At 48.4% G+C, this 25,420-nt stretch overlaps 1 protein-coding gene across 1 annotated transcript; it reads right to left on the bottom strand.

The window, feature by feature from the left end:
- Window positions 1-1,260: 1,260 nt before the first annotated feature.
- LOC147101145 (galactoside alpha-(1,2)-fucosyltransferase 2-like) lies at window positions 1,261-25,256 on the bottom strand. The gene is made up of 2 exons (XM_085966352.1): window positions 22,600-25,256; window positions 1,261-4,681 (listed from the first exon to the last, which is right to left on the bottom strand). The coding sequence occupies exon 2, from the start codon at window positions 4,626-4,628 to the stop codon at window positions 3,567-3,569; it is 1,062 nt and encodes a 353-aa protein (XP_085822478.1). The 5' UTR covers window positions 4,629-4,681; window positions 22,600-25,256; the 3' UTR covers window positions 1,261-3,566.
- Window positions 25,257-25,420: the final 164 nt, after the last annotated feature.

Below are 25,420 nucleotides of genomic sequence, written 5' to 3'. Positions count from 1 at the left end.
ACATTTCTCAATTAGCTGGGAGCTTTGACTTGACATTTGAAGCTGTCAACTCATCAGCTGATTCAATGGCCACTGACCTCCCATCTCAGCTTCACAGACGTCGTCTAGGCACAGCGGAAAACTGGTGGGCGACCTGTCAAATCCAAAAAGCTGGGGGAAAAAATATTGATAAGCGGCTGTAAACAAGTCACTAATGATTTTAATTGCCTTCACCGCCGCTGCGTGTCGGATCTGCTCAGCGCTGACGGACGTGATATTTGATAAAGGCACGTGGCGGTGGGTTCACAGTGGGGTCCAGACCCGCTGGGGAAAAAAAACACCTTGCCATCTGACCCACCACTGATTGCACCCTTAGTGAATGGCAAGGTAGGTGTGTGAAATATACAAACAATCTTGACCCAGGAAGTATAGAACCAGCATGATCAGGACCAGTGGCACACTTAATGGGTATGCCATTGCACTGTTTTCATAGATATAAAGCACTGGAGAGGTACCAACAATGCTGTCTCCGCAAGATCCTGCAAATCCATTGGCAGGATCGGCGCACCAACATCAGTATTCTCACTCAGGTCTCCTCAGCATCAAAGCTTTGACCACGCTCGATCAGCTCCAAAGGACGGGTCACATCATCCACATGCCCGATACGAGACTCCCAAAACAAGCGCTCTACTCGGAGCTCCGACACGGCAAGAGAGCCCCAGGACACCCTCAAAGCCTCCTTGAAAAAGTGCAACATCCCCAGTGACACCTGGGAATCCCTGGCCCAAGACCGCACAAAGTGGAGGAGAAGCATCTGGGAAGGCGCCGAACACCTCGAGTCTCTTCGCCGGGAGCAAGCGGAAGCCAAGCACAAACAGCGGAAGGAGCGCACGTTAACCCAAGCACCCCACCCACCCGCCCCTTCAACCACCGTCTGCCCCACCTGTGACAAAGACTGTAGGTCTCACATTGGACTCATCAGTCATCTGAGAACTCATTTTTAATGTGGAAGCAAGTCATCCTCGGTTCCGAGGGACTGCCTAAGAAGAAGATAGGAACATTGGATTTTCTAGATGAAAAAAGACCACGGTCCCTCTAGTTCACTTCCTACCATCCTGGTAGTTGCATGATATAATAATAATGGAGTTGTTGACCCATCATAGCAATCAATCTCTATTAATTAGACTACCACAGACCCAGAAATGACACTAGGAAGACCCCAGTGGTGGAGTGTTTTGTGTAAGATTTGGATCACAGGCCACACAGATTACCCAAAGGCTCTTAGGAGTTGTAAGGCTTTTTATTAGAGAGCTACAGTTTAAGCATAACTTAGATACTATTACATGCAATTGAAATAGATAGAGTAGACATACAACCCGTGACAGATTAGGGCGATCTACGACCCTGGAACAGAACAAAACGGACGGTGAGGCAGTACGGTGGTCTTGGATTGGGTGGATTCCTGATTCTGTGGCAGCTGTCACTTCCATTGGGTCATCCCTTGAGTTGTTGGAGGTGTTAGGCCATCAGCCAGCATTGATTCACCTCAGAGGCTAAACTTGACCGAAGTGTTAGGCTGTAGCCACCTTGGGGAAGCCTTCGCCCCTAACTGCCTGTTTTCTTCTCTGTTTTTATACCTTATTTCGATGGGCTGGTGGATACCTGGTGTCAATCATTTTTACCCATCCCATTATCCAATTACAAGGGAGAAGCTACCCATGACAGCCCCCTCCCAGCCTCATGAGGTCATTTTCCTCCTTATCTCTGTTCTAAAGGTCTTGTTGCCCTCTCGTAGACAGCTTGTTTATCCTACAGCTCCTTGCTGCATCCCTTATCAGGCCTAGCTATGCCCACTCGAAGGCCTGTTTTTGTGTTCTGACCTCGTAATTCAGCTCTCTGTACAGCTATTTTTCTGACATGACTGGAATCTTTCTGTGTCATCAACTTAGGCAAACTACTGATCTAGGGAATCCGTAACAGACTATAATTTCTTTCAATCCACGATTTCTTACATTTGGGAGCCATAGGTTCAAAGTCACCTTTTTCTTCCAAATGCTACACTTACCACATGTCATGTCTCAAATTATTCATATACCTTATCCCAAAATGCTATTTTCTGAGAAAAAAAAAATCTAATTTGCATTTGAATGAGTGAACCTCTTCTGAGTGTCGAAACAGCTTTGCGATCTGAAAATTATTGTTTTCTGTCACTAACAAGAGTGTGGATAGCAAGAGTGGGACAAAAGTGCTGACAAGGCAGATAAAAAGAATAAAAACCCTCTAGGAACAATTCACTACCTGCTGGAGGGAGACTCCACAGCTTCATTGGTTCCTTTCTGGGCCTCCAAGGTTGAGCGTCATGTCAGAACCATAAATCACAATTAACAGGGTTCTTTACAACAATAATTAACAGAATTAAATGGGTGCAGCAGCAATAAATCATAATACCGTTGAAAGTTTAACAATTTCACAATTGTCATTAAGTTCAATGAGGAACTCACGGCGAAAAAGGGCTTTTATCAGCTTTGGCTATGCTAATGGTGGACTGGCGTAATTTATCGTGGTGTATCTCTTACTCAGCAAATTGCTGGAGTTTTTTACGAATTAATAATGTCGAGCGCTGTTAAAGCGTAATTCTATTGCCTTGATTTGGCAGCAATTTCTGGCCCACTAAAAAAGATAATAAAGTCTGAATTGCAAATCAGTTACTTGGATAGAAAGCATTTAATGTACAGATGCTGTCCTGTCCAGAAATTTCAAATTGGTGTTTCTGATATTTAAAAAGTAATTAAGCACAAGCGAGGAAAAATTGAGTCGCGCCCACTTTGGGGCGCGAACTTCGCCGGGGCGCTGCTTTTAGCGCCTCGAAAAAATTAGTGGCCCCACGGCCGAAATTCACCGGTAACACCACAAGAGGGAGGCAGGGTGCTACTGGAAGCGCCCCGCCTCCCTCTTGGGGCGCTGCGAGTGAATATCACGGCGCTTCGTGCCGCAGCACCACGCTGCGGCACGAAGGGGAGGGACCTAGCGCAGCATGACCCGGGGCGCAGCTGGGCCACCAGGGATCAGTGTACTGGCAAAAGAGCCCGGTACTCAAGGGAAGTGCCGGGCTCACGGAGCGCAGCCAGCACTCCGCGGGGAGGCTGCAGAGGAGGTCGGGGATGGCAGAGGGGGCAGGTGCTGGCAGGCGGCCAGCAACAAAAATGGCCACCCGGCACCTCCGCTTTAATTTGCGTCGTCCCAGCTGCAGGTAGGCCCCCTGACCCTGTCGGACATAACGTCCAGCGGTAAGTCAGGGGGTGCTACCGAAGATCGCGGCCGGGGCACGAGCGGGGCACTGTGCACGGTGGTGACATCATCACCGGCGGCGCAGCACTGCGGGGCGCTAACAGTTAGCGCCGTCGCTAACCTCATGCTGAATTTCGCGGGAGGCGTTGGCAGCGCTGCGCCCAGGTGCTAGTTGCTTTCAGCCTCTTAGGGCGCTAACGGGAGGTGCAAAGCAACCGGATTTTTAGGCCAAGCAATATACAATTAAGAAGCTTTGAAGACTGTAGGACCTGTAATTATTGGACTAATTTTAAACCATTCTAGTGCAGAAGAGGTGATAGATCAGCAGGAATTCCAATCCATTGAGGTAAGAAAGCCGCCTCGTACTTAAATTCTTTTAGAAATGGTGATTCAGGCAAAGTATAGTTAGTGAGGAAAATTGTCTCCCCACCAGCCAGGTAGCCAGCCCAGTAACCAAATGTACCTATTGTCATTATAGTGTGATTACAATGAGCAAGGATAGAAAAGTCTTGAGCTACACTGGATTGTTTTGGGTCATCTGAAAAGAAAACATCACCTGTGGAATCATTAATGTTCTTCTTACACCAATCCATTCCATTACTTGTCACTACAAAAACAACATCCTTGTATTTATTTCTGAAGTAAGCCATTGCTTTTTCTAAATATTTCTTATCAGCTACGACTCCTTTCCAAATATTTGTCATGACATTTACGTAATCTCCTCTTCGAACATGGACACCAACATATGTCACATTCTTTCGCTCTCCCCTAATGCGTCTAAGGAATACATTTGTCTGATCTGTAATAAAGTCATGAATGGTGAACTCGCGGAGGATTTCATCTCGGATATCATGATAGAAGGTCCAGGAACATGGGTATCCCGAGAACTTAACATAGTCTCCGGGAATACTACGGTACTGATCATCCATCCAGTCATGGAGATGATAATGATTCCAATGTATTCTTTTGATCACACTTTGATGGACGGTCGGAAGGGTAACTTTGAAGATAGGGGACAGGTAATTGGCCATGGAAGGCAAAATGTATGCTTGATGACCGTTCAATTTTGCCAGTGCATATAATGTTGCATACTCCCCCATCTGGTTGCCAAGTCGTCCAATAGAGTTAATTGTCCAGATTCCTTTTGAAGTAGTCTTCATCCTTTCAGAGTCATTCACTGTTTCACTTTTCAATGTGGTGGTTACAGTTCCAAAAAATTGAAGATATTTGTTTGTTATGTTAGCATATCTTAGCTGATAATGGTACACTATGGAAGTTAATGCTACAAAAAAGAACATTAAAAAGATCAGCATTTTCTTGCTTAGCCAAGCAAAAACTCTGTTCAAAAGATCCATTTCCATAGACTCTTCACGTTGTGATTTTATGATTCTTTCCTCAATTCAGGTAGGAGATTCTGAAAGTCCAAAAAATATAAAACATAGATCATTACTACAGAACCTATGATGAATTTGAACAATTCTTCAAAATTTGCAGAAGGAGCATTTCTTTTTGAGAATGCTATTTTTGAGAAATACATAGAACATATTATTAGTGTAATTGATGGCATAACATTTTGCTCACTGATGTCCAGTTTGGATTCCGCCAGGAGCACTCGGCTCTAGACCTCATGCGGCAGAGTAGTAGGCGCAGGCAGGTAGTGCAGGGGTCCCCTGTGGCCATCCCCCTCTCAAACAGATATACCACTTTGGATATTGTTGAGGGAGATGGCTTATCGGGGGAAGGCAGCAACAGCTAACTTCCTGGCACCATGAGTGGTTCTGCTGCACAGGATGGGAGGAAAAAGACTGGGAGAGTTATAGTGATACAGGATTCTATTGTAAGGGGAATAGATAGGCATTTCTGCGGCCGCAAACGAGACTCCTGGATGGTATGTTGCCTCCCTGGTGCAAGGGTCAAGGATGTCTCAGGGCGGCTGCAGGGCATTCTGGAGGGAGAGGGTGAACAACCAGTTGTTGTGGTGCATATAGGTACCAACAATATAGATAAAAAATGGGATGAGGCCCTAAAAGCTGAATATAGGGAGTTAGGAGGTAAATTAACAAAGAGGACCTCAAAGGTAGTAATCTCAGGATTGCTACCAGTGCCACGTGCTAGTCAGAGTAGAAATATAAGGATATTTCAGATGAATACGTGGCTAGAGGAATGGTGCAAGGGGGAGGGATTCAAATTCCTGGGACATTGGAACCGGTTCTGGGGGAGGTAGGACCAGTACAAACTGGACGGTTTGCACCTGGGCGAGACCAGGACCGATGTCCTAGGGGGAGTGTTTGCTAGTGCTGTTGGGGAGGGGTTAAACTAAAATGGCAGGGGGTTGGGAACCAGTGCAGGGAGACAGAGGAAAGGGAAGCAAGGATACAAACAAAAGACAGGAAGGAGAAAAGCAAAAGTGGAAGGCAGAGAAATCAAGGGTGTAAATCAAACAGGCTACAGTAAATAATAATTCTAAAAGGTCTAAGAGTGTTAAAAAAACAAGCCTGAAGGCTTTGTGTCTTAATGCGAGGAGCATTCGTAATAAGGCGGATGAATTAGCTGCGCAAATAGATGTAAACGGATATGATGTAATTGGAATTACGGAGACATGGCACCAGGGTGACCAAGGCTGGGAATTCAACATCTAGGGGTATTCAATATTCAGGAAGGACAGGCAAAAAGGAAAAGGCGGTGAGGTAGCATTGCTGGTTAAAGAGGAGATCAACACAACAGTAAGGAAGGATATTAGCTCTGATGATGTGGAATCTGTATGGGTAGAGCTGAGAAATGCCAAGGGGCAGAAAATGTGAGTGGGAGTTGTATACAGACCCCCAAACAGTAATGCTGAGGTTGGGGATGGCATTCAATGGGAAATTAGAGACATGTGCAATAAGGGCACAACAGTTATCATGGGTGACTTTAATCTACATACAGATTGGGCTAACCAAATTAGTAACAATACTGTGGAGGAGGAATTCCTAGAGTGTATACGGGATGGTTTGCTGGACCAATATGTCAAGGAACCAACTAGAGATCAGGCCATCTTAGACTGGGTATTATGTAATGAAAAAGGATTAATTAGCAATGTCGTTGTGCGAGGCCCCTTGGGAAGGAGCGATCATAATATGATAGAATTCTTCATTAAGATGGAGAGTGAAGTAGTTGACTCAGAGACTAGGGTCCTGAATTTAAATAAAGGAGACTACGATGGTATGAGGCGCGAGTTGGCTAGGATGGATTGGGGAATGTTACTTAAAGGGTTGATGGTGGATAGGCAATGGCAAACATTTAAAGATCACATGGATGAACTACAGAATTTGTTCATCCCTGTTTGGCATAAAAATAAAACAAAAAAGGTGAATCAACCGTGGCTAACAAGGGAAATTAGGGATAGCACAAGATCCAAGGAGAGGACATATAAATTGACCAGAAAAAGCAGCAAAACTGAGGATTGGGAGCAGTTTAGGATTCAGCAAAGGAGGACAAAGGGATTAATTAAGAGGGGGAAAATAGAATATGAGAGTAAGCTTTCAGGGAACATAAAAACTGACTGTAAAAGCTTCTATAGATATGTGAAGAGAAAAAGATTGGTGAAGTCAAGCGTAGGTCCCTTGCAGTCAGAATCAGGGGAATTTATAATGGGGAACAAAGAAATGACTGATCAATTAAATACATACTTTGGTTCTGTCTTCAAAAAGGAGGACACAAATAACCTTCCAGAGATTTCGGGGAACAAAGGGTCTAATGAGAGGGAGGAACTGAATGAAATCAGTATTTGTAGGGAAATGGTGTTAGGGAAATTGACGGGATTGAAGGCCGATAAATCCTCAGGGCCTGATAATCTACATCCTAGGGTACTTAAGGAAGTGGCCCTAGAAATAGTAGATGCATTGCTGGTCATCTTCCAACATTCTATAGACTCTGGAATAGTTCCCATGGATTGGAGGGTAGCTAATGTAACCCCACTATTTAAAAAAGGTGGTAAACAGAAAACAGGGAATTGTAGACCGGTAAGTCTGACATTGGTAGTGGGGAAAATGCTAGAGTCCATTATAAAAGTTGTACTAGCAGAGCACTTGGAAAATAGTGACAGGATCAGACAAAGTCAACATGGGTTTACAAAAGGTAAATCATGCTTGAATAATCTACTGGATTTTTTTGAGGATGTAACTGGTAGAATAGATAAGGGAGAACCAGTGGATGTGGTGTATTTGGATTTTCAGAAGGCTTTTGATAAAGTCGCGCATAAGAGACTGGTGTGCAAAGTTAAAGCACATGGGATTGGGGGTAAGGTACTGACTTGGATAGAGAACTGGTTGGCAGACAGGAAGCAAAGAGTTGGAATAAATGGGTCTTTTTCCAAGTGGCAGGCAGTGACCAGTGGGGTACCGCAGGGATCGGTGCTAGGACCCCAGCTATTCACAATATGTATTAATGATCTAGACGAGGGAACTAAATGTAATATCTCCAAGTTTGCAGACGACACAAAACTGGGTGGGCGTGTGTGCTGTGAGGAGGATGCAGAGAAACTCCAGTATGATTTGGACAAGTTGGGTGATTGGGCAGATGCATGGCAGATGCAGTATAATGTGGATAAATGCGAGGTTATCCACTTTGGTGGCAAAAACATGAAGGCAGATTATTATCTGAACGGCAATAGATTGGGAAAAGGGGAAGTGCAACAAGACCTGGGCGTCCTTGTGCACCACTCGCTGAAGGTAAGCATGCAGGTGCAGCAGGCGGTTAAGAAGGCAAATGGTATGTTGGCCTTCATAGCGAGAGGATTCGAGTACAGGAGCAAGGATGTCTTGCTGGAGTTGTACAGGGCCTTGGTGAGACTACACCTTGAATATTGTGTGCCGTTTTGGTCGCCTTATCTGAGGAAGGATGTTCTTGCCATGGAGGGAGTGCAGCGAAGATTCACCAGACTGATACCTGGGATGGCAGGAATGATGCATGAAGAGAGATTGAGTCGATTAGGCTTATATTCGTTAGAGTTTAGAAGAATGAGAGGGGATCTCATTGAAACTTATAAAATTCTAACAGGACTAGACAGACTAGATGCAGGAAGGATGTTCCCGATGGTGGGGGAGTCCAGATCCAGGGGTCACAGTCTAAGGATAAGGGGTAAGCCATTTAGGACAGAGATGAGGAGGAATTTCTTCACCCAGAGAGTGGTGAACCTGTGGAAGTCTCTATCACAGAAGGCAGTTGAGGCCAACTTATTAAATATATTCAAGAAGGAGTTAGATATAATTATTAAGGCTAAAGGTATCAAGGGATATGGGGAAAAGCAGGGACAGGGTACTGAATTTGGATGATCTGCCATGGTCTCATTAAATGGCAGAACAGGCTCGAAGGGCTGAATGGCCTATCTTCTGTGTTTCTATGATTCTATTACAGCCTTGGTCCAAACATGGACAAAAGAGCTGAATTCCAGAGGTGAGGTGAGAGTGACTGCCCTTGACATCAAGGCAGCATTTGACTGAGTGTGGCATCAAGGAGCCCTAGTAAAACTGAAGTCAATGGGAATCAGGCGAAAACTCTCCACTGGCTGGAGTCATACCTAGTACAAAGAAGATGGTTGTGGTGGTTGGAGGTCAATCATCTTAGCCCCAGGACATCGCTGCAGGAGTTCCTCAGGGCAGTGTCCTCGGCCCAACCACCTTCAGCTGCTTCATCAATGACCTTCCCTTCATCATAAGGTCAGAAGTGGGGATGTTTGCTAATGACTGCACAGTGTTCAGTGCCATTTGCAACTCCTCAGATAATGAAGCAGTCCATGCCCGCATGCAGCAAGACCTGGATGACATTCAGGCTTGAGCTGATAAGTGGCAGGTAACATTCGCACCACACAAGTGCCAGGCAATGACTATGTCGAACAATTATGCGTCTAACCACCGCCCCTTGACAATCAACGGCATTCCCATCGCTGAATCACCCACCATCAATATCCTGGGAGTCACCATTGACCAGGAACTTAACTGGACCAACCACGTAAATACTGTGGCAACAAGAGCAGGTCAGAGGTTGGGTATTCTTCAGCAAGTGTCTCACCTCCTGCCTCCCGAAAGCCTTTCCACCATCTACAAGGCACAAGTCAGGAGTGTGATGGAATACTCTCCACTTGCGTGGATGAGTGCAGCTCCAACAACACTCAAGAAGCTCGATACCATCCAAGACAAAGCAGCCCATTTGAGTGACACCCAATCCACCACCTTAACCATTCACTCCCTCCACCACTGGCGTACCGTGGCTGTAGTGTGTACCATCTACAAGATGCACTGCAGCAACTCGCCAAGGCTTCTTTGGTAGCACCTCCCAAACCCACGACCTCTTCCACCTAGAAGGACAAAGGCAGCAGGCGCATGGGAACACCACCACCTGCAAGTTCCCCTCCAAGTCACGCACCATTCTGACTTGGAAGTTTATCGCCATTCCTTCATCGTCACTGGGTCAAAGTCCTGGAACTCCCTCCCTAACAGCATTGTGGGACTACCTTCACCACACGGACTGCAGCGGTTCAAGAAGGCGGCTAACCACCACCTTCTCAAAGGCAGCTAGGGGTGGGCAATAAATGCTTGTCTTGCCAGCGACGCCCACATCCCAATGAACGAATTAAAAAAAAAAGTGTATTGCTCCTATTTTACAAAGTACAGTGAAACCTGTAAATTAGGGACTGCTAAGGGACTTGCATCGGGTGTCCTTTATTTACAGGTCTTCTTACTTTCAAAATGATCATTGTATTTACAGTTAAGCCGGATGAGCCAAATATTCCAGTATGGCTTGTATCTCCTGCAGCGTTCCTTCTTTCTTCGCCCTTCAACCAGGTTCATATCTATTTCTGGAGACCTGCCAGCAGGGTGTGACTTCAGTTCATTTTCTGTTTGCTGGGTTTCCTAGGTCATTGCCACCCCAGGTTCCTTTTGCATTGAGGGAGGGATGTCCTGATCCTGGGATCTGCTATGTTGGCAGCCTGCGCAGGGCAAGATGGCTACTCTAGGGTCAGAGTGCCTGGCGGATCCCAGCCAAATTCGCCGGTGGGGAGGGGGAGTGGTGCGGAGGGGTGGAGGTGATTAATGTTCTGTAGGCCTCTGTCCAGGAACCCCCACCCTCAGTGTGCTGCAGCTGCTCATGTTTGAAGTGTTGAGGGTTGGGTGGGTAGAGGGCTGTTAGTGTTGTGTATGTACCTTTAAGAGAGAACTGTTTTACAGCTCCTGTATACTGTAGTACCGGCAGTGACCACACCTCTATATAAAGCCAGAGCAGGCTTCTGTACTTCAGTCTTGAGACTACTCTACTCCAGTAACTACCTGTTGATTGTTAAGTTACAGCATCCGTGTAGTTCTTGGGGAAACATCCTATTTAAAGAATCATGGATCTAACAGTGGCGACGAGTGTCGATTCGAATCTACCTGCAACTCTGCATTTCCCTTCGAGGATTCGCTCCGGGAGGGCGGTGGAAGAAAGTCGAGGCCAGAAACACGGGCGTTGACCACGAGCAACCGCCCAGTTGTCCGGCAGAGAGTGAACATCGCAGGGGAGGCTGTGGAGAGCCGGGCTTGGTTCCCCAGCCACGACGATCAGCAACAGACTGACGACAGGTACAGCGCAGACCCTTCCCGGACAGCGGCGGCTGGAGCCGACCGAAGGCAGAGAAAAAGCCGAGCAGCGTCGACGGGGTAAGATAGAGGGTGAAGCGCACAGGGTGCAGCCGGGGGTTGAAAACCGAGCGGCGTCGAGGAAAAACAAAACGGAGAGAGAGAGGGTAAAGCAGCAGCCGGGTTCAGGACCGAGCGGTGGAAACGGGAAAGGCGCACAGAAAAAAACAAAAAAACACGCAGAGCACAGCCAGGGCTCAAGGGCTGAACAGTGTCCACGGGGAGAAGAAGGGAGAGCGCGGGAGACGCCATTGAGCCATGGAGAAGAAGGAAGAGCACGGGAGACGCCATTTTTAGAAGCCGCAGCGGAGAAGAAGGGCGAGTGCGGGAAGAAAGGAAAGTGCGGGAGACGCCATTTTGTGCCAGCAGAGAAAAAGGGAAAGCGCGGGAGATGCCATTTTTGACAGTTAAATCACACCCAGGGATGCCGAAGAGTGGCAGTATCTCTACGTTCGACAATGAAGTCGAAGATTGGGCGACATATGTGGAACGTATTGAGGTGTACTGCAGGGCGAATGATGTGCCAGATGCTAGGAAAGCACTGGTTTTGTTAAATTCCATGGGTGCAAAAACTTATGGGTTACTGCGAAACCTAATAACTCCAGAGAAGCCTGTGAATAAGAATTTCGAAAGCATAGTAGAAATCCTACAGGACCACTTAAACCCCACACCGCTGCTGATAGCAGAATGATTTAAGTTTCATAAAAGGAACCAACACAAAGATGAAAGCAATGCTGAGTACTTAACGGAACTGTGCAAGCTATCGAAACACTGCCAGTTTGGAGTGGGACTAGCAGATACGTTAAGGGACAAGTTTGTTTGTGGGCTTCAAAGTGAAGGAACCCAGAAACGGCTTCTAACAGAAAAGAATCTTACGCTAGACAAGGCTTTCAGTATGGCAGTATCACACAAAGCAGCCGCAAGGGGCGCTGCAGAGATACAACGGAGACCGCAAGAATATGGCACCAATGAAATGTCCTATGGAACAGGGAAGTGTTATCGCTGCGGCAGAACAACACACGACCAGAAGGATTGTTGGTTCAAGGACCAAGTGTGCAGACAGTGTGGAAAAGCAGGACACATAGCAAGAGTCTGCAGGTCTGGGAAGAAAACCAACAGCAAGAAATCTCCACAGGAGAAGTACAAAAAGGTACACAAGGTGATGGACAGTAGTTCAGACGAACAGAAAAGTGATACAGACTCCGGAAGCAAGGAGCTGGGTTGTCTGAAACTACATAAGGTAACCAAAATGGAGGATCACCAGACTATCTGGGTTACACTCAAGATAGACGGAGTCCAAGTGAAAATGGAATTGGACACAGGATCAGCCCTAACATTCATAAACCAAAGGGACTACAAGCGGCTATTTTCACATATACCCTTGAAAGCTACAGAGATTGTCTTGAAGACGTACACGGGGCAAAAAGTCTACCCCAAAGGAAAAATAAGGGTGAAAGTGATATACAAAGGCCAGGAAATACCGAAAATGGACATATATGTATTGCCAGATGGAGGACCACCACTGCTAGGACGTGAATGGATCCGGAAGATACAATTAGATTGGCATTCCATACAGGCACTGAAGGTTGAGGCCAAAAAGGATGATGACGTCACACCTGGACGACAGTTAAAAATGCTAACTGATGCAAAAGGAGTGTTCCAGGAGGGACTCGGAACACTAAAAGGCATAACAGCAACGATTAAAATAGAGGAAAATGCAAGCCCAAAGTTTCTTACGGCCAGACCAGTGCCTTATGCGATCAGACCAGCCGTCGAAGCAGAGCTGGAAGGGTTGGAACGTTCAGGAGTACTGTCCAAAGTAGACTGGAGCGAGTGGGCTACACCCATCATTCCTGTAATGAAGAGGTCGTTGAGTAATACGTCTGGGGAACCAAAGAAGGTCCGCATCTGTGGGGATTTTAAGGTGACAGTGAACCCAGTCCTTCACACGGTACAATATCTGCTTCCACGAATTGAGGATATTTTCGCCTCGCTATCTGGAGGTAAACGCTTCACCAAAATTGATCTAGCCCAGGCGTACTTGCAAATGGAGGTAGAAGAAGCCTCGAAACAATACCTCACGATCAACACTCATAAATGTCTCTATCAATACAACCGGCTGGTGTTCGGGGTAGCATCGGCTCCGGCTATTTGGCAAAGGGTGATGGATCAAGCCCTGCAAGGGATTCCAGGGACCCAATGTTATTTGGATGACATCCTGGTCACGGGCGAAAATGAGAGTGATCACCTCACCAACTTGGAGAAGGTGCTCACCAGATTAAAGGAATATGGGCTACGAGCTAATCGCCACAAGTGCGAGTTTTTCCAGAAGCAGATCTCGTATTATGGCCACGTCATCGATGAAGAGGGGTTACATAAGTCCCCTGAAAAGATTGAGGCAGTAGTCAAGGCTCCAGCACCGGAAAATGTGTCACAACTGAGGTCGTTCCTCGGGCTGGTAAACTACTACCACAAGTTCTTACCAAATTTGTCCACGGTATTACACCCACTGAACACCCTACTGCAAACAGGGGTGCCATGGAAGTGGAATGACGAACGTAGACGAGCTTTCCAGAAGTGTAAAGAATTGATCACATCAAAAGAGGTGTTGGCCCATTTCAACCCAGCACTACCAATTCGTTTGGCATGTGATGCATCACCCTATGGTATTGGAGCGGTGCTGTCGCACAAATTCCCAGACGTGTTGGAGAGGCCAGTAGCCTTTGCGTCTCGGTCACTAACCTCAACCGAGCGCAACTATGCCCAGATTGACAGGGAGGCCCTCAGCCTAGTATGGGGAGTAAAAAAATTCAACCACTATCTGCATGGGCAGAAGTTCACCTTGCTGACTGATCACCAACCACTTGTTACCATCTTTAATCCTAAGAAGGGCGTTCCAGTGATGACTGCACAACGGTTACAAAGATGGTCCCTGTTTCTAGGGGCGAATCAATATGAAATAGAATATAAAGGCACGAAACAGCATGGAAACGCTGATGGGCTATCACGCCTGCCACTGCCTACTGTGGAGTAAGCACCAGCAGTGGACCCTATCGAGATATTTTATTCGTCAATAATTGAACGATTGCCAGTAACGAACGCGGATATAGAGAAGGAGACCCGCAATGATCCGACACTGTCTCGGGTATATGATTTGACAGTGAGGGGATGGCCAACACATGGCGACTCACTGTTGCCAGCACGCTCATCCAGAAGAGAACAGCTGTCAGTATGCCAGGGGACAGTGATGTGTGGATCCCGAGTGGTGATTCCACCCAAGTTAAGGGAGAGAGTGCTAAATGAGCTTCATGAAGGTCATCTGGGAGGGGTGAAAATGAAAAGCCTTGCTAGGGCTTATGTGTGGTGGCCGGGGATCGATCAACAAAGTGAGGACCTGACCAAGAGCTGCTCAGGATGCCAGAAGTTCCAAAATGCACCACCACATGCCCCTCTACACCCATGGGAGTGGCCCTCCTCTCCATGGCAATGGGTGCATATTGATTTTGCTGGTCCATTCATGGACTCAATGTTCTTAATAGCAGTGGATGCTCACTCGAAATGGCCTGAGGTATTAAAAATGTCCTCAACCACTACAGAGAAAACGATTGCAGTCCTACGGACCATATTTGCCAGGAACGGCTTGCCAGAGCAGATTTGCTCTGATAATGGACCACAGTTTGTGTCCGAAGAGTTTCGAAAATTTATGAGAAAGAATGGGGTAAGGCATTACACATCCGCCCCGTATCATCCAGCCACAAATGGATTGGCTGAAAGGTTCGTACAAACCTTTAAAAAGGCGATAAAGGCCATGTACGACGATGAAATTCCACTGCAGCATAAGGTGGACAATTTCCTATTAGCCTACAGAAATGCGACACATGCAGTTACCAACCAGACCCCGGCCATGATGTTCTTTAACCGAAGGTTGGGATCTCGTCTGGATTTGCTCAGACCCAATGTGCGAGGAAATGTTGAGGACAAACAATTCCAGCACATCAATGAGAAGCCAACAAGGAGCTTCAATGTAGGACAACCAGTCTTGGCCCGTGACTACCGAACAGAGAAATGGCAACCCGGAACGATATGCACAAGGCAGGGGCCATTAATGTACACAGTGGATGTCGGGGAGAACATTGTGAGACGCCACGTCAATCAGATCTTAGCGTCACAGGAACAAGTCAACCCCATGTCTCGAGTACCTGGGGATGAACCCGACATACCGGTAGCATCTACCTCCGAACCAGTAGCAGTGGAAACCGATGAACTAACCGACGAAAAGGGGCCAGAATCGCCTCCGCACCAAGAACAAGAACCTCAGGAAAGGCGCTATCCCAAAAGGATCAGGAAGCCGCCCCAAAGACTGAATCTAAAAATGGACTATTTTCAGTTAATGTTGCATGTTAAAAATGTTAATTGTTAAATGAATGTTATGGTACTGTTAATCTAAAAGGGGAGGAATTGTTGTGTATGTACCTTTAAGAGAGAACTGTTTTACAGCTACTGTATACTGTAGTACCAGCAGTGACCACACCTGTATATAAAGCCGGAGCAGGCTTCTGTACTTCAGTCTTGAGACTACTCTACCCCAGTAAATACCTGTTGATTGTTAAGTTACAGCATCCGTGTAGTTCTTGGGGAAACATCCTATTTAAAGAATCACGGATCTAACAGTTAGCAGTTCATAAGTACCTGAAATACTGGTGGATTAGGGTTGCCAACTCTGGTTGGAAGCCTTCCTGGAAGGTTGATCATGTGACCATCTGACCACTTGACATCAGAAAACGTAGGATGACCATGAGTGGTGAGAGGTGGGGTATAACACAGGATGACATCCTTGGGTTAGAAAAATGCCTATGCTATTTGTAATTGTGCAAACAATACTAGTGGTTGTTTTGATTATTATATGCTGTATTAAGCAAACTTTGAAAAAGCACATTAAAGATTTGTGTTTTTTTTACAATTGTCCTGGAAAACACAAAGCTTGGTTGTACCAGAAGGCGAAGTATTAACTAGAGAGCGATGTATGTCTTGGCAAAAGTGAATCAGTATGAACATCTAAAGACTCACTTGAGGAGGGACTGATTGATATATACGTCAACCTTTCTTGGTAGCTCAACATTCCTTGGAAACCATGCGACTCAGACTGCTTATACTGGAACAGAACACAGTGACCCCTAATACCACCGGAGACACACTGGCCCAGATTTTGCAGTAGCAATAACGGTGACACAATCAGCGTTCACCATTATTAAGGAGTAAATCAGAAAGCAACTTTCAGCGTCTACACATGCGCAGTTAAATGGGGAATCAAAAAGTTTCTGTCCGAGTTGCCCTGCTCCTCCAGAAACTGTGCTATAACAGTATCTTGCCAAGAGACTCGGCATTCATATACAGGGAAGGATGTGAAGTTAAGATACTTTTGTAAGAAGTCACACAACACCAGGTTATAGTCCAACAGCTTTATTTGAAATCACAAGCTTTCGGAGCGCTGCTCCTTCGTCAGGTGAAGTCACTTCACCTGACGAAGGAGCAGCGCTCCGAAAGCTTGTGATTTCACATAAGATACTTTTGTAATAGATACCCACTAATCACACTAGAGAAAGTTAGGGGTTGTCCATTCAAGCGTAAGTGAATTTTTAATGGTGTGATAAGTCTTAATTACTGTCAAACAACTGCTCTGGCACTGAAAATTTACTTTTAAAAGTGTAGAGTCTCATTCCGTCTAATTTTAATTATTGTTGGAGATTTTAAAAATGTTTTAAAGTTTTTTGAACTTTTTTTTCCTGTCTCTGTTGCCTCTAACTCTTACTCCCATCTTTCATTCCCTCTTTTTATTTTGCTTTCTGTACATGATTTGGCATTGAATTAAATATCCTAACTTACACTTCCTGGTTTAAACTCTGCGTGCCTCAGAAAGGATTCTTCAATCTGATTAGTTAAGGAGATATGCTATTGCTTTCCCTGTTCCCACAGGTCCCAGATCCCCTGTTTTGGCTCTCAGGTTACCACAAGTTGCAATGCAAAAGCCCACAGAAAGCCTGTGGGCAAGCGTAAGTGCAATGGCTGACCACAAAATCCGGGCCATTATAATGTCTGGGACCTACATAAAGAGTTTGTTGCACATGTTGAAAAAGTACTTTGAAACCAGACATGTCAATCAATTGATGCCTGCCTGTAGCAGAAAGATATAAATAGACCCTTATCCGGACGCTCAGCACTGCAGTCGGTGGGGAACACAGAATAACCGTCTCAGAGAATGGCCAAGAAAGAAGATCTCAAGTACCACGGAATTGATCACTCACTGACTTGACAAGGAACCCTCAAAAGGAACAGGTTGTATGTTTTATTGTTTATGAAATCAAACAGTAGTTTAGTTTATTAGACTGTTGTATCGTATTATTTGACTATTGCTTGGTCCATAAGTCCTGGTGGAATAGAATTCCTATCTGCCATCTGCTGCTCCCACCCAGTCTGTGCCACGTTCTACAGGGATCAAGGGGTATGGGGAGAAAGCAGGGACCGGGTTCTGAATTTGGATGATCAGCCTTGATCGCATTGAATGGCGGAGCAGGCTCGAGGGGCCGAATGGCCTACTCCTGCTCCTATCTTCTATGTGTGGTAAACCACTGTTATACCTGTCTGTATGTGTATGTGTATTCCACTAGGTACAGGTCTGGACATGCCTCGGCTGACTCCTCCCACTATTCCAGGTATATAAGTGACTACCTCCCAGTCCCTTAGTATTCTGGACGGGTCGACCACTCGAGACTAGACCTTCATTCTTTAGTTAATAAAAGCCTGGTTGTTACTCGCTTAACCTCAGTCTTTTGAGTAATTGATGGCGCATCAATTTTATTAACTAAATTTTTATAATGGAGAAGATCCTCACACCAGCATGCCTGGACCTGGACAGTCGGGAAGCAGACGCTTCCACCAAGTTTGCTCACTGGCTCATGTGCTTCGAGGCATTCCTGACTGCCTCCACTGCGGTCGTAACGGATGCGAACAAACTGTCTGTCCTGATCTCCAAGGTGAACCACCGAGTGTACTCAGTCATCCGGGACGCGACCTCGTACACAGCCGCCCTCCAGCTCCTCAAGACCCAGTACACGCGCCCTGTGAACGAAGTTTACGCCAGGCACCTCCTGGGGAGTCGCAAGCAACAACCTGGGGAATCGACTGAGGAATACCTCCAAGCACTGTCCGTGCTTGGCCGGGCCTGTGGGTGTAAGGCGGTAACGCCCACTAAGTACACGGAGGAACTGATCCGGGATGCCTTTGTAGTGGGCCACAGGTCCAACTACACCCGACAGCGACTGCTGTAGCAGTGACCTCACCCTCGACAAAGCCTCCGAAATCGCACTAACGCTGGACGCAGCCTACCGGGGCATGGATGCCTACTCCTCTGCACCGTGGACGCCGCGGGGAACGACAACCTGGGACACGGTAGGACAGCCCCATAGCACCGTGCCACCCCAGCCACAGCCCAACAACGGCCCAACCACCGCAGCAGTGTCCCAAAGCCAGACAGCAGTATCCCAAGGCCAGAAATGCTACTTCTGTGGCCAGGCCAAACACCCCAGAGCACGCTGCCCGGCGAAGAATGCGACCTGCTCGGGCTGCGGGAAAAAGGGACACTACGCTAGCGTCTGCAAGGCCAAAGCCACCCCGAACGCCAGCAGCGCCGCGTGTGGGCCGTGCGAGCCGCCATCTTGGGCCCCCAACAGCGCCGCGTGTGGGCCGTGCGGGCCGCCATCTTGGGCCTCCCCAGCCATGTGCGAACCACCGCAGCAGCAGCCATCTTGGACGACTCCAGCCACATGGGAATCATGGACGCTGCCATCTTGGACACCAGCCGGGACGCAGCAGGCCGCCAACCCCCCCCCATCTGATACTCGCAGCGACACACCGACCCCTACGCTGGCCTCTGTTACGCTGGACCAAACGAGACCGCACCAACTAGCTTGGTCCAAAATGGACGTTAAGGTAAACGGCCATGCAATAAACTGCCTTTTTGACTCCGGGAGCACAGAGAGCTTCGTCCACCCCGACACGGTGCGGCGTTGCTCTCTCCCAGTCCTGCCTGCGCACCAGCGGATTTCTATGGCTGCCGAGTCCCAGTCAGCGGACATTGGCGGCTACTGCGTGGTGACACTAGTAGTAGACGGGACTGTGTTCAATAATTTTAAACTCCTGGTCCTGCCCCAACTTTGCGCTGCCGTTCTACTGGGGTTGGATTTCCAGTGCCACCTCAAAAGCGTTACGATGGCGTACGGTGGCCCCCTCCCCCCACTCACAGTCCGCAGCCAGCAGCCTCCAAATTGCCCGCCGCGCACCAGATGCAACCTCTCCACACTCAGAGTCCCACCCCCCCCCACTGTTTGCTAACCTCACCCCCGACTGTAAGCCCACGCCACAAAGAGCAGGCGATACAGTGCCGGGGACAGGGTTTTCATCAAAACCGAAGTGGAGCGGCTTCTGAAGGAGGGGATTATTGAGGGCAGCTCCAGCCCCTGGCGAGCCCAGGTTGTGGTCGTTAAGACCGGCGAGAAACAACGCCTGGTCATCGACTACAGCCAAACAATAAACCGCTACACCCTGCTGGACGCCTACCCACTCCCCCGCATAGCTGACATGGTCAACCAGATCGCGCAGTACCGCGTCTTTTCGACCATTGACCTGAAATCAGCGTACCACCAGCTCCCCACCCGCCCCGAAGACCACCAGTATACTGCTTTTGAGGCAAACGGCCGCCTCTATCACTTCCTTAGGGTTCCCTTTGGCGTTACCAACGGGGTCTCCGTCTTCCAAAGGGAGATGGACCGGATGGTCGATCAAAACGCGCTGCAGGCCACTTTCCCTTACCTAGACAATGTGACCATCTGCGGCCATGACTTGCAGGACCATGACGCAAACCTCGAGAAATTCCTCCGCACCGCCCAACCCCTGAACCTGACATATAACAAGGAGAAGTGCATATTCCGCACAGACCGCCTCGCCATCCTTGGCTGTGTTGTGGAACACGGGGTCATCGGTCCCGACCCGGACCGGATGCGTCCCCTTATGGAACTCCCACTGCCCCACTGCCTAAAAGCTCTGAAGAGGTGCCTAGGGTTTTTTTCCTACTACGCCCAGTGGGTCCCCTACTATGCAGACAAAGCCCATCCGTTGATCAAATCCACCTCTTTTCCCCTGATGGCAGAGGCCCGCTCGGCCTTCCACCGTATCAAGGAGGACATTGCCAAAGCCACCATGCACGCAGTGGACGAATCCATCCCCTTCCAGGTGGAAAGCGATGCGTCCGACTTCGCTCTGGCCGCCACCCTTAATCAGGCGGGGAGACCTGTGGCATTCTTCTCACGAACCCTCCAGGGCCCGGAGACCAGACACTCCGCGGTCGAGAAGGAGGCCCAGGCTATTGTGGAGGCTGTGCGTCATTGGAGGCACTACCTGGCCGGAAAACGATTTACCCTGCTCACTGACCAGCGTTCAGTTGCTTTTATGTTCAACAACAAGCAGAGGGGCAAAATCAAAAATGACAAGATCTTGAGGTGGAGAATCGAACTTTCCACCTACAATTACGAGATCTTGTACCGGCCTGGGAAGCTCAATGAACCCCCAGATGCCCTATCGCGTGGCACCTGCGCCAGCACGCAGATCGATAGGCTGAGGGTCCTCCACAATGACCTCTGCCACCCGGGGGTCACCAGGTTCTTTCACTTCATCAAGGCCCGCAACCTGCCTTACTCCATTGAGGAGGTCAGGACCATGACCAAGAACTGCCAAGTCTGCGCTGAGTGCAAACCGCACTTTTATAGACCAGACAGAGCCCACCTGATAAAAGCCACTCGCCCTTTCGAACGCCTGAGCGTTGATTTTAAAGGGCCTCTCCCCTCCTCCGACCGCAATGTGTACTTCCTCAACATCATTGACGAGTACTCCCATTTCCCGTTCGCTATCCCCTGCCCGGACATGACCAGTGCCACGGTCATTAAATGTCTGAACAGCCTCTTCACCCTGTTCGGTTTCCCCAGCTATATCCATAGCGACCGGGGCTCATCGTTTATGAGCGACGAACTCCGCCAGTACCTGCTCGCTAGGGGTATAGCCACAAGCAGGACCACCAGTTACAACCCCCGGGGGAACGGACAGGTGGAAAGAGAGAATGCAACAGTTTGGAAGGCCGCCCTACTAGCCTTAAAGTCTAGGGGCCTTCCGACCTCCCACTGGCAGGAGGTGCTCCCCGATGCGCTCCACTCGATTCGGTCACTGCTCTGCACTGCCACCAATGCCACCCCTCACGAGAAAATGTTTGTCTTCCCAAGGAAGTCCACATCGGGGACAGCGTTACCGCCATGGCTGACGTCCCCAGGGCCGGTACTACTGAGAAGACACGTGAGGACCAATAAAACGGACCCCCTGGTCGAGAGGGTCGACCTCCTCCATGCCAACCCCCAGTACGCTTACATTGCGTACCCGGACGGGCGGGAGGACACAGGCTCCATACGAGACCTCGCACCCTCGGGGACCGCTGTAACCCACTACCCATTACCACCCCCCCCCACGACCCGATATCCAACCCCAGCAGCCGGCTCGCCTTGGACTGTCACCCACGAGGACTACACTCCAGTGCCCCAGCCTACACGGGACGCGACGCCGGAAGCTCCACCACCCCTGCTGTCGCCACGTCGATCACAGCGGCAGACAAGACCTCCGGAGAGACTCCAATACATGAACTTTTAAATACACTTCACCCCGCCGGACTCATTTTTAAACAAGGGGTGAATGTGGTAAACCACTGTTATACCTGTCTGTATGTGTATGTGTATTCCACTAGGTACAGGTCTGGACATGCCTCGGCTGACTCCTCCCACTATTCCAGGTATATAAGTGACTACCTCCCAGTCCCTTAGTATTCTGGACGGGTCGACCACTCGAGACTAGACCTTCATTCTTTAGTTAATAAAAGCCTGGTTGTTACTCGCTTAACCTCAGTCTTTTGAGTAATTGATGGCGCATCACTATGTTTCTATGTTTCTATACACAAATGCAGCCCCATTCTGGCCTCAATCCAAAAATCCTTGTTTCTTTCTCCACCAATTCCTACAGGGACTATTCCCCGACCGATCATGGTACTCTTCTAGCAATTGCCCAGCGCTTCAATAAATTGAATACGTAGAAATTAAGCACATCAGTAAATTATCATTGACTATCTGGGACCTGTGACAAGCAAAGGCGAGTCTCCTCAACTGATCAGATTGAAGAATCCTTATTGGAACACTCGGAGTCTAAACCAGGAAGTGTAAGTTAGAATATTTAATTCAATGCCAAATCACGTACAGAAAGCAAAGTAAAAAGAGGGAATGAGGGACTATGTAAAATTAATACAAATGTATATGTAACACATGTGCGCTGGATGCAAGACCACAAGCTACCAATTTTATCCACAAAGTTAAGCCCAAGATCAGACAATGCCTTCCCTCCCCATCAGTCTTCTGCTGATTAGATAGATATAAAAAGAAAAACGGAGCTAAGTAATACACTTGAAAAAGATTAAGTAAAAGATTAATGTTCCTTGAAGGTATTTCTATAACTTAAACTGTGACAAAAACCTATTTTGAGGTTCATTGAGTAACTATTAAAGCAGGTTATGCAATTCTAAGGTAGGTGCTATTCTTACCGTTGCTGGATACAGTTCTTCTTTGGGAGAGTAATTGTTCATGGAAATTAAGAATGTTCTGATACCTCTTCGATGTTGAAGTCAAGAACAATTGTCTTCTAACTTTATTCCTCCTTAGCCTTTACAGCAGCACGAATATGTCGTGTATCCTTTTTTACAGTCAGTCTGAGGCTTAATTCAATACCTGTATTCTTAAGATTAATGATTTACAAGAGGTGCGCAGTATTAATTCCAATGAATAGGGTTTTGCTCAGATAGGATTTTCAGGAAAATTAACCTCAGTCTAAATTAGGCTGATATAGTTTTAATTTCCTTCAAGCCATCACTCAACATTGATGCTTGTGAAGTGGGGTTTAATTTTAACATTTTTCTCAATTGGACGGCTGAAATACTTTTAAACATCACTTTAAAAAACTTGTTGGCAAAGTTGTCTTTTATATCGGGTGTCTTGACACGATGTCACTGTGTGCCCATGAATCTTCAGGACTGGTCCAGATGGTACTCTTAAAGGGAAGGTGAGCAAATATTGATACAAAGGGGAAGAAATTCAGTATCGCCCGGTTTGGGGCGCGATTATCGGCTGGGCGCAAAGTTTAGCGCCTGGCGCTAATTATCGCCTCCGACTGCAAACTTGGCTTTTATCGCCCCTGAAGGTGATTGGCGCGCTAAATCAGGCGCTGCACATCTGTCTTACGGTGCAAAGGCCAAGGAGCAAGGCGCCAACTCAGAGCATGGGTGCAGCGCAGGTGATGTCAGTTAGCGATGGAACACAGACACACTGGCACCGGACAGTTCTTAAAGGGGAGGGTCGATCTTGCTCTCCAGCCACACCCTGCTCATTGGAGCCTTGAATCTCGGCCTGGAGAGACCTGTGACTAGAATTTCCAGCCAAGTACTATGGAGAGGGTGAGAGAATGAGCTCAGCGCTTCAGCGAGCGGGCCTTGGAGGCTCTGGTTGGCGCGGTGGAGCGCAGAAGATCTACCCTGAGAGTGGCAGGAGGCCTTTGCTGCGTGACTACAGAAGAGTGTGGAGGGAGGTGGCTCAGAGCAACTCCTCCAGGAGCATGGTGTCCAGAACCCATACTCAATGTCAAAAAAAGTTCAACAACCTCACTCGGGTCATCAGGGTGAGTGGCTTTTTTTCAATACCTCTCCATCCCTCCATCTCAACCTCACTCTATGGCCAGAGGGTCTTAAAACCCCAATGCCCAACACTAATCCAACACCTATGGCCCTCTCATGAAATACACTCGCACATTCTACACTTTGAATACAGTAAGGGCTATTCAACAATGGGAGGCACATCAGGCAAGACCATGGCTGCATACATTAAGGGCTATTCAATTATGGGAGACACATCAGGCAAGACCATGGCTGTATATTTATTCAGACACCGTCCTTTTTCATGCACACCAAGCTATCTCATAATAGGAGGCAGCAGCAATGGACGGGTGGAGGGCGGCCTCAGCTGCAACCCCTCAGCGATCTTGAGGCGCGCGTCCACATGATTGTGGCAAGCCAAGTGATCGGTCCCGCCGCCCCTGGTGAGCCCGACCCCGTTCGGGACAGCAATGGTAAGGTCATCACCTTTTTCTCATTCCACTTGTCCCTCACAACACCAGCCTTTGACACTTTCAATCCAACTTACTAAATCGCTGCTCTCCTTCCTCCCTTACTGCCCCCCTGTCCTCACGCTAAAGCCGCTCTTGTATCTCCCTGCTTTCAGATGGTGATTCACCAGCTGAGGAGACGGGCCCTGAAGCTGCCAGTGGGAGTGAAGCTGCAGGCGAGGAGGAAGAGGAAGCCGGAGCATCAGCGCCACCCTCTCCCGAGGAAGCCCATGCCCACACTGGGACCATGTCTTCCCTCAAGGGGAGCAGAGGGGAAGGATCTGATGAGGGTGAAGCTCCAGGACCCAGCGGGCTGCAGCAACGCGATGGGGGTAGGGAAGCTCGGGGGGCCTTCTCCCCGGAGGGAGAGTAGGCCAGCGAGTCCTGCTGCACTGGACGCAGAGGAGGAGCAGCTCATCGCTGAAATGAACACCCAGGCGGTGGACATGCACACTCAGCTCATGGGTGCAGTGGGAAGGGTGCCCGATTGCATTGATGCACTGGCAAGGAGTGTGGAGCACTATGCTGTAGCACAGGTGGATGCCATGCTAATGCTTAGTGCTGCAATTCAGTCACTGGCGGCCATGATCCCATCTCAGACTGCTCTCATGCAGACTCAGATTGAGGCCACGCAAGTACTGACTGCTACCATTGTCGCTGGTTCAGACACATTTCCCCGGGGCTCTCACCATGCCGCAGCAGGCCAGCAATCTGTGCTCCAGCAGATTGCCCCGGATGCTGAGTTGCTGCCCCATGGGAGTGCCAGTGTGTCGGTCGAGCAGGGAGTTGCTGTCCTCTCTCAAGATGACAGCATTCCTGCTGCCACCACTGTCACTTCCCCATTGCACTTACCACTGTCTGTAGTCCAGACTGCTGCCGCCCATGCAGAGTTGGTGCAGTCTGCAGCCGGGCCCTCCAGGCCCAGAGCTGGTCGAGGCCGTCCTTCAAGGGCATCTGTAGTCTCAGGTTCTGACAATCAGCAGCCTTCCGCCAGCCTTGCTGCAGCCACTGGGGTCCCATTACGGAGGAGCAGTAGGGTGGGAAGGGGGGAGGTGCGCAAGGGAAGGAGATCACCCTCGAAGGGCAAAAAGTAGGAGGTCTGACGAAATGTTGGTCAATTATTTATTAAAGGCTGAGGTTAGTGTTCAAACTTTTGTTCAGTGTTTTGGACATTATCTCTAGGTTGTGAGAACCAGTTATGTTAATGAATG

The sequence above is a fragment of the Somniosus microcephalus genome, chromosome 24, assembly GCF_052327205.1.
Source record: "Somniosus microcephalus isolate GS21.2 chromosome 24, FLI_Smic_1.0, whole genome shotgun sequence".
NCBI lineage: Eukaryota > Metazoa > Chordata > Chondrichthyes > Squaliformes > Somniosidae > Somniosus > Somniosus microcephalus.
The sequence above is the reverse complement of the archived record's forward strand: the minus strand, read 5'-3'. Positions and strand labels throughout refer to the sequence as shown.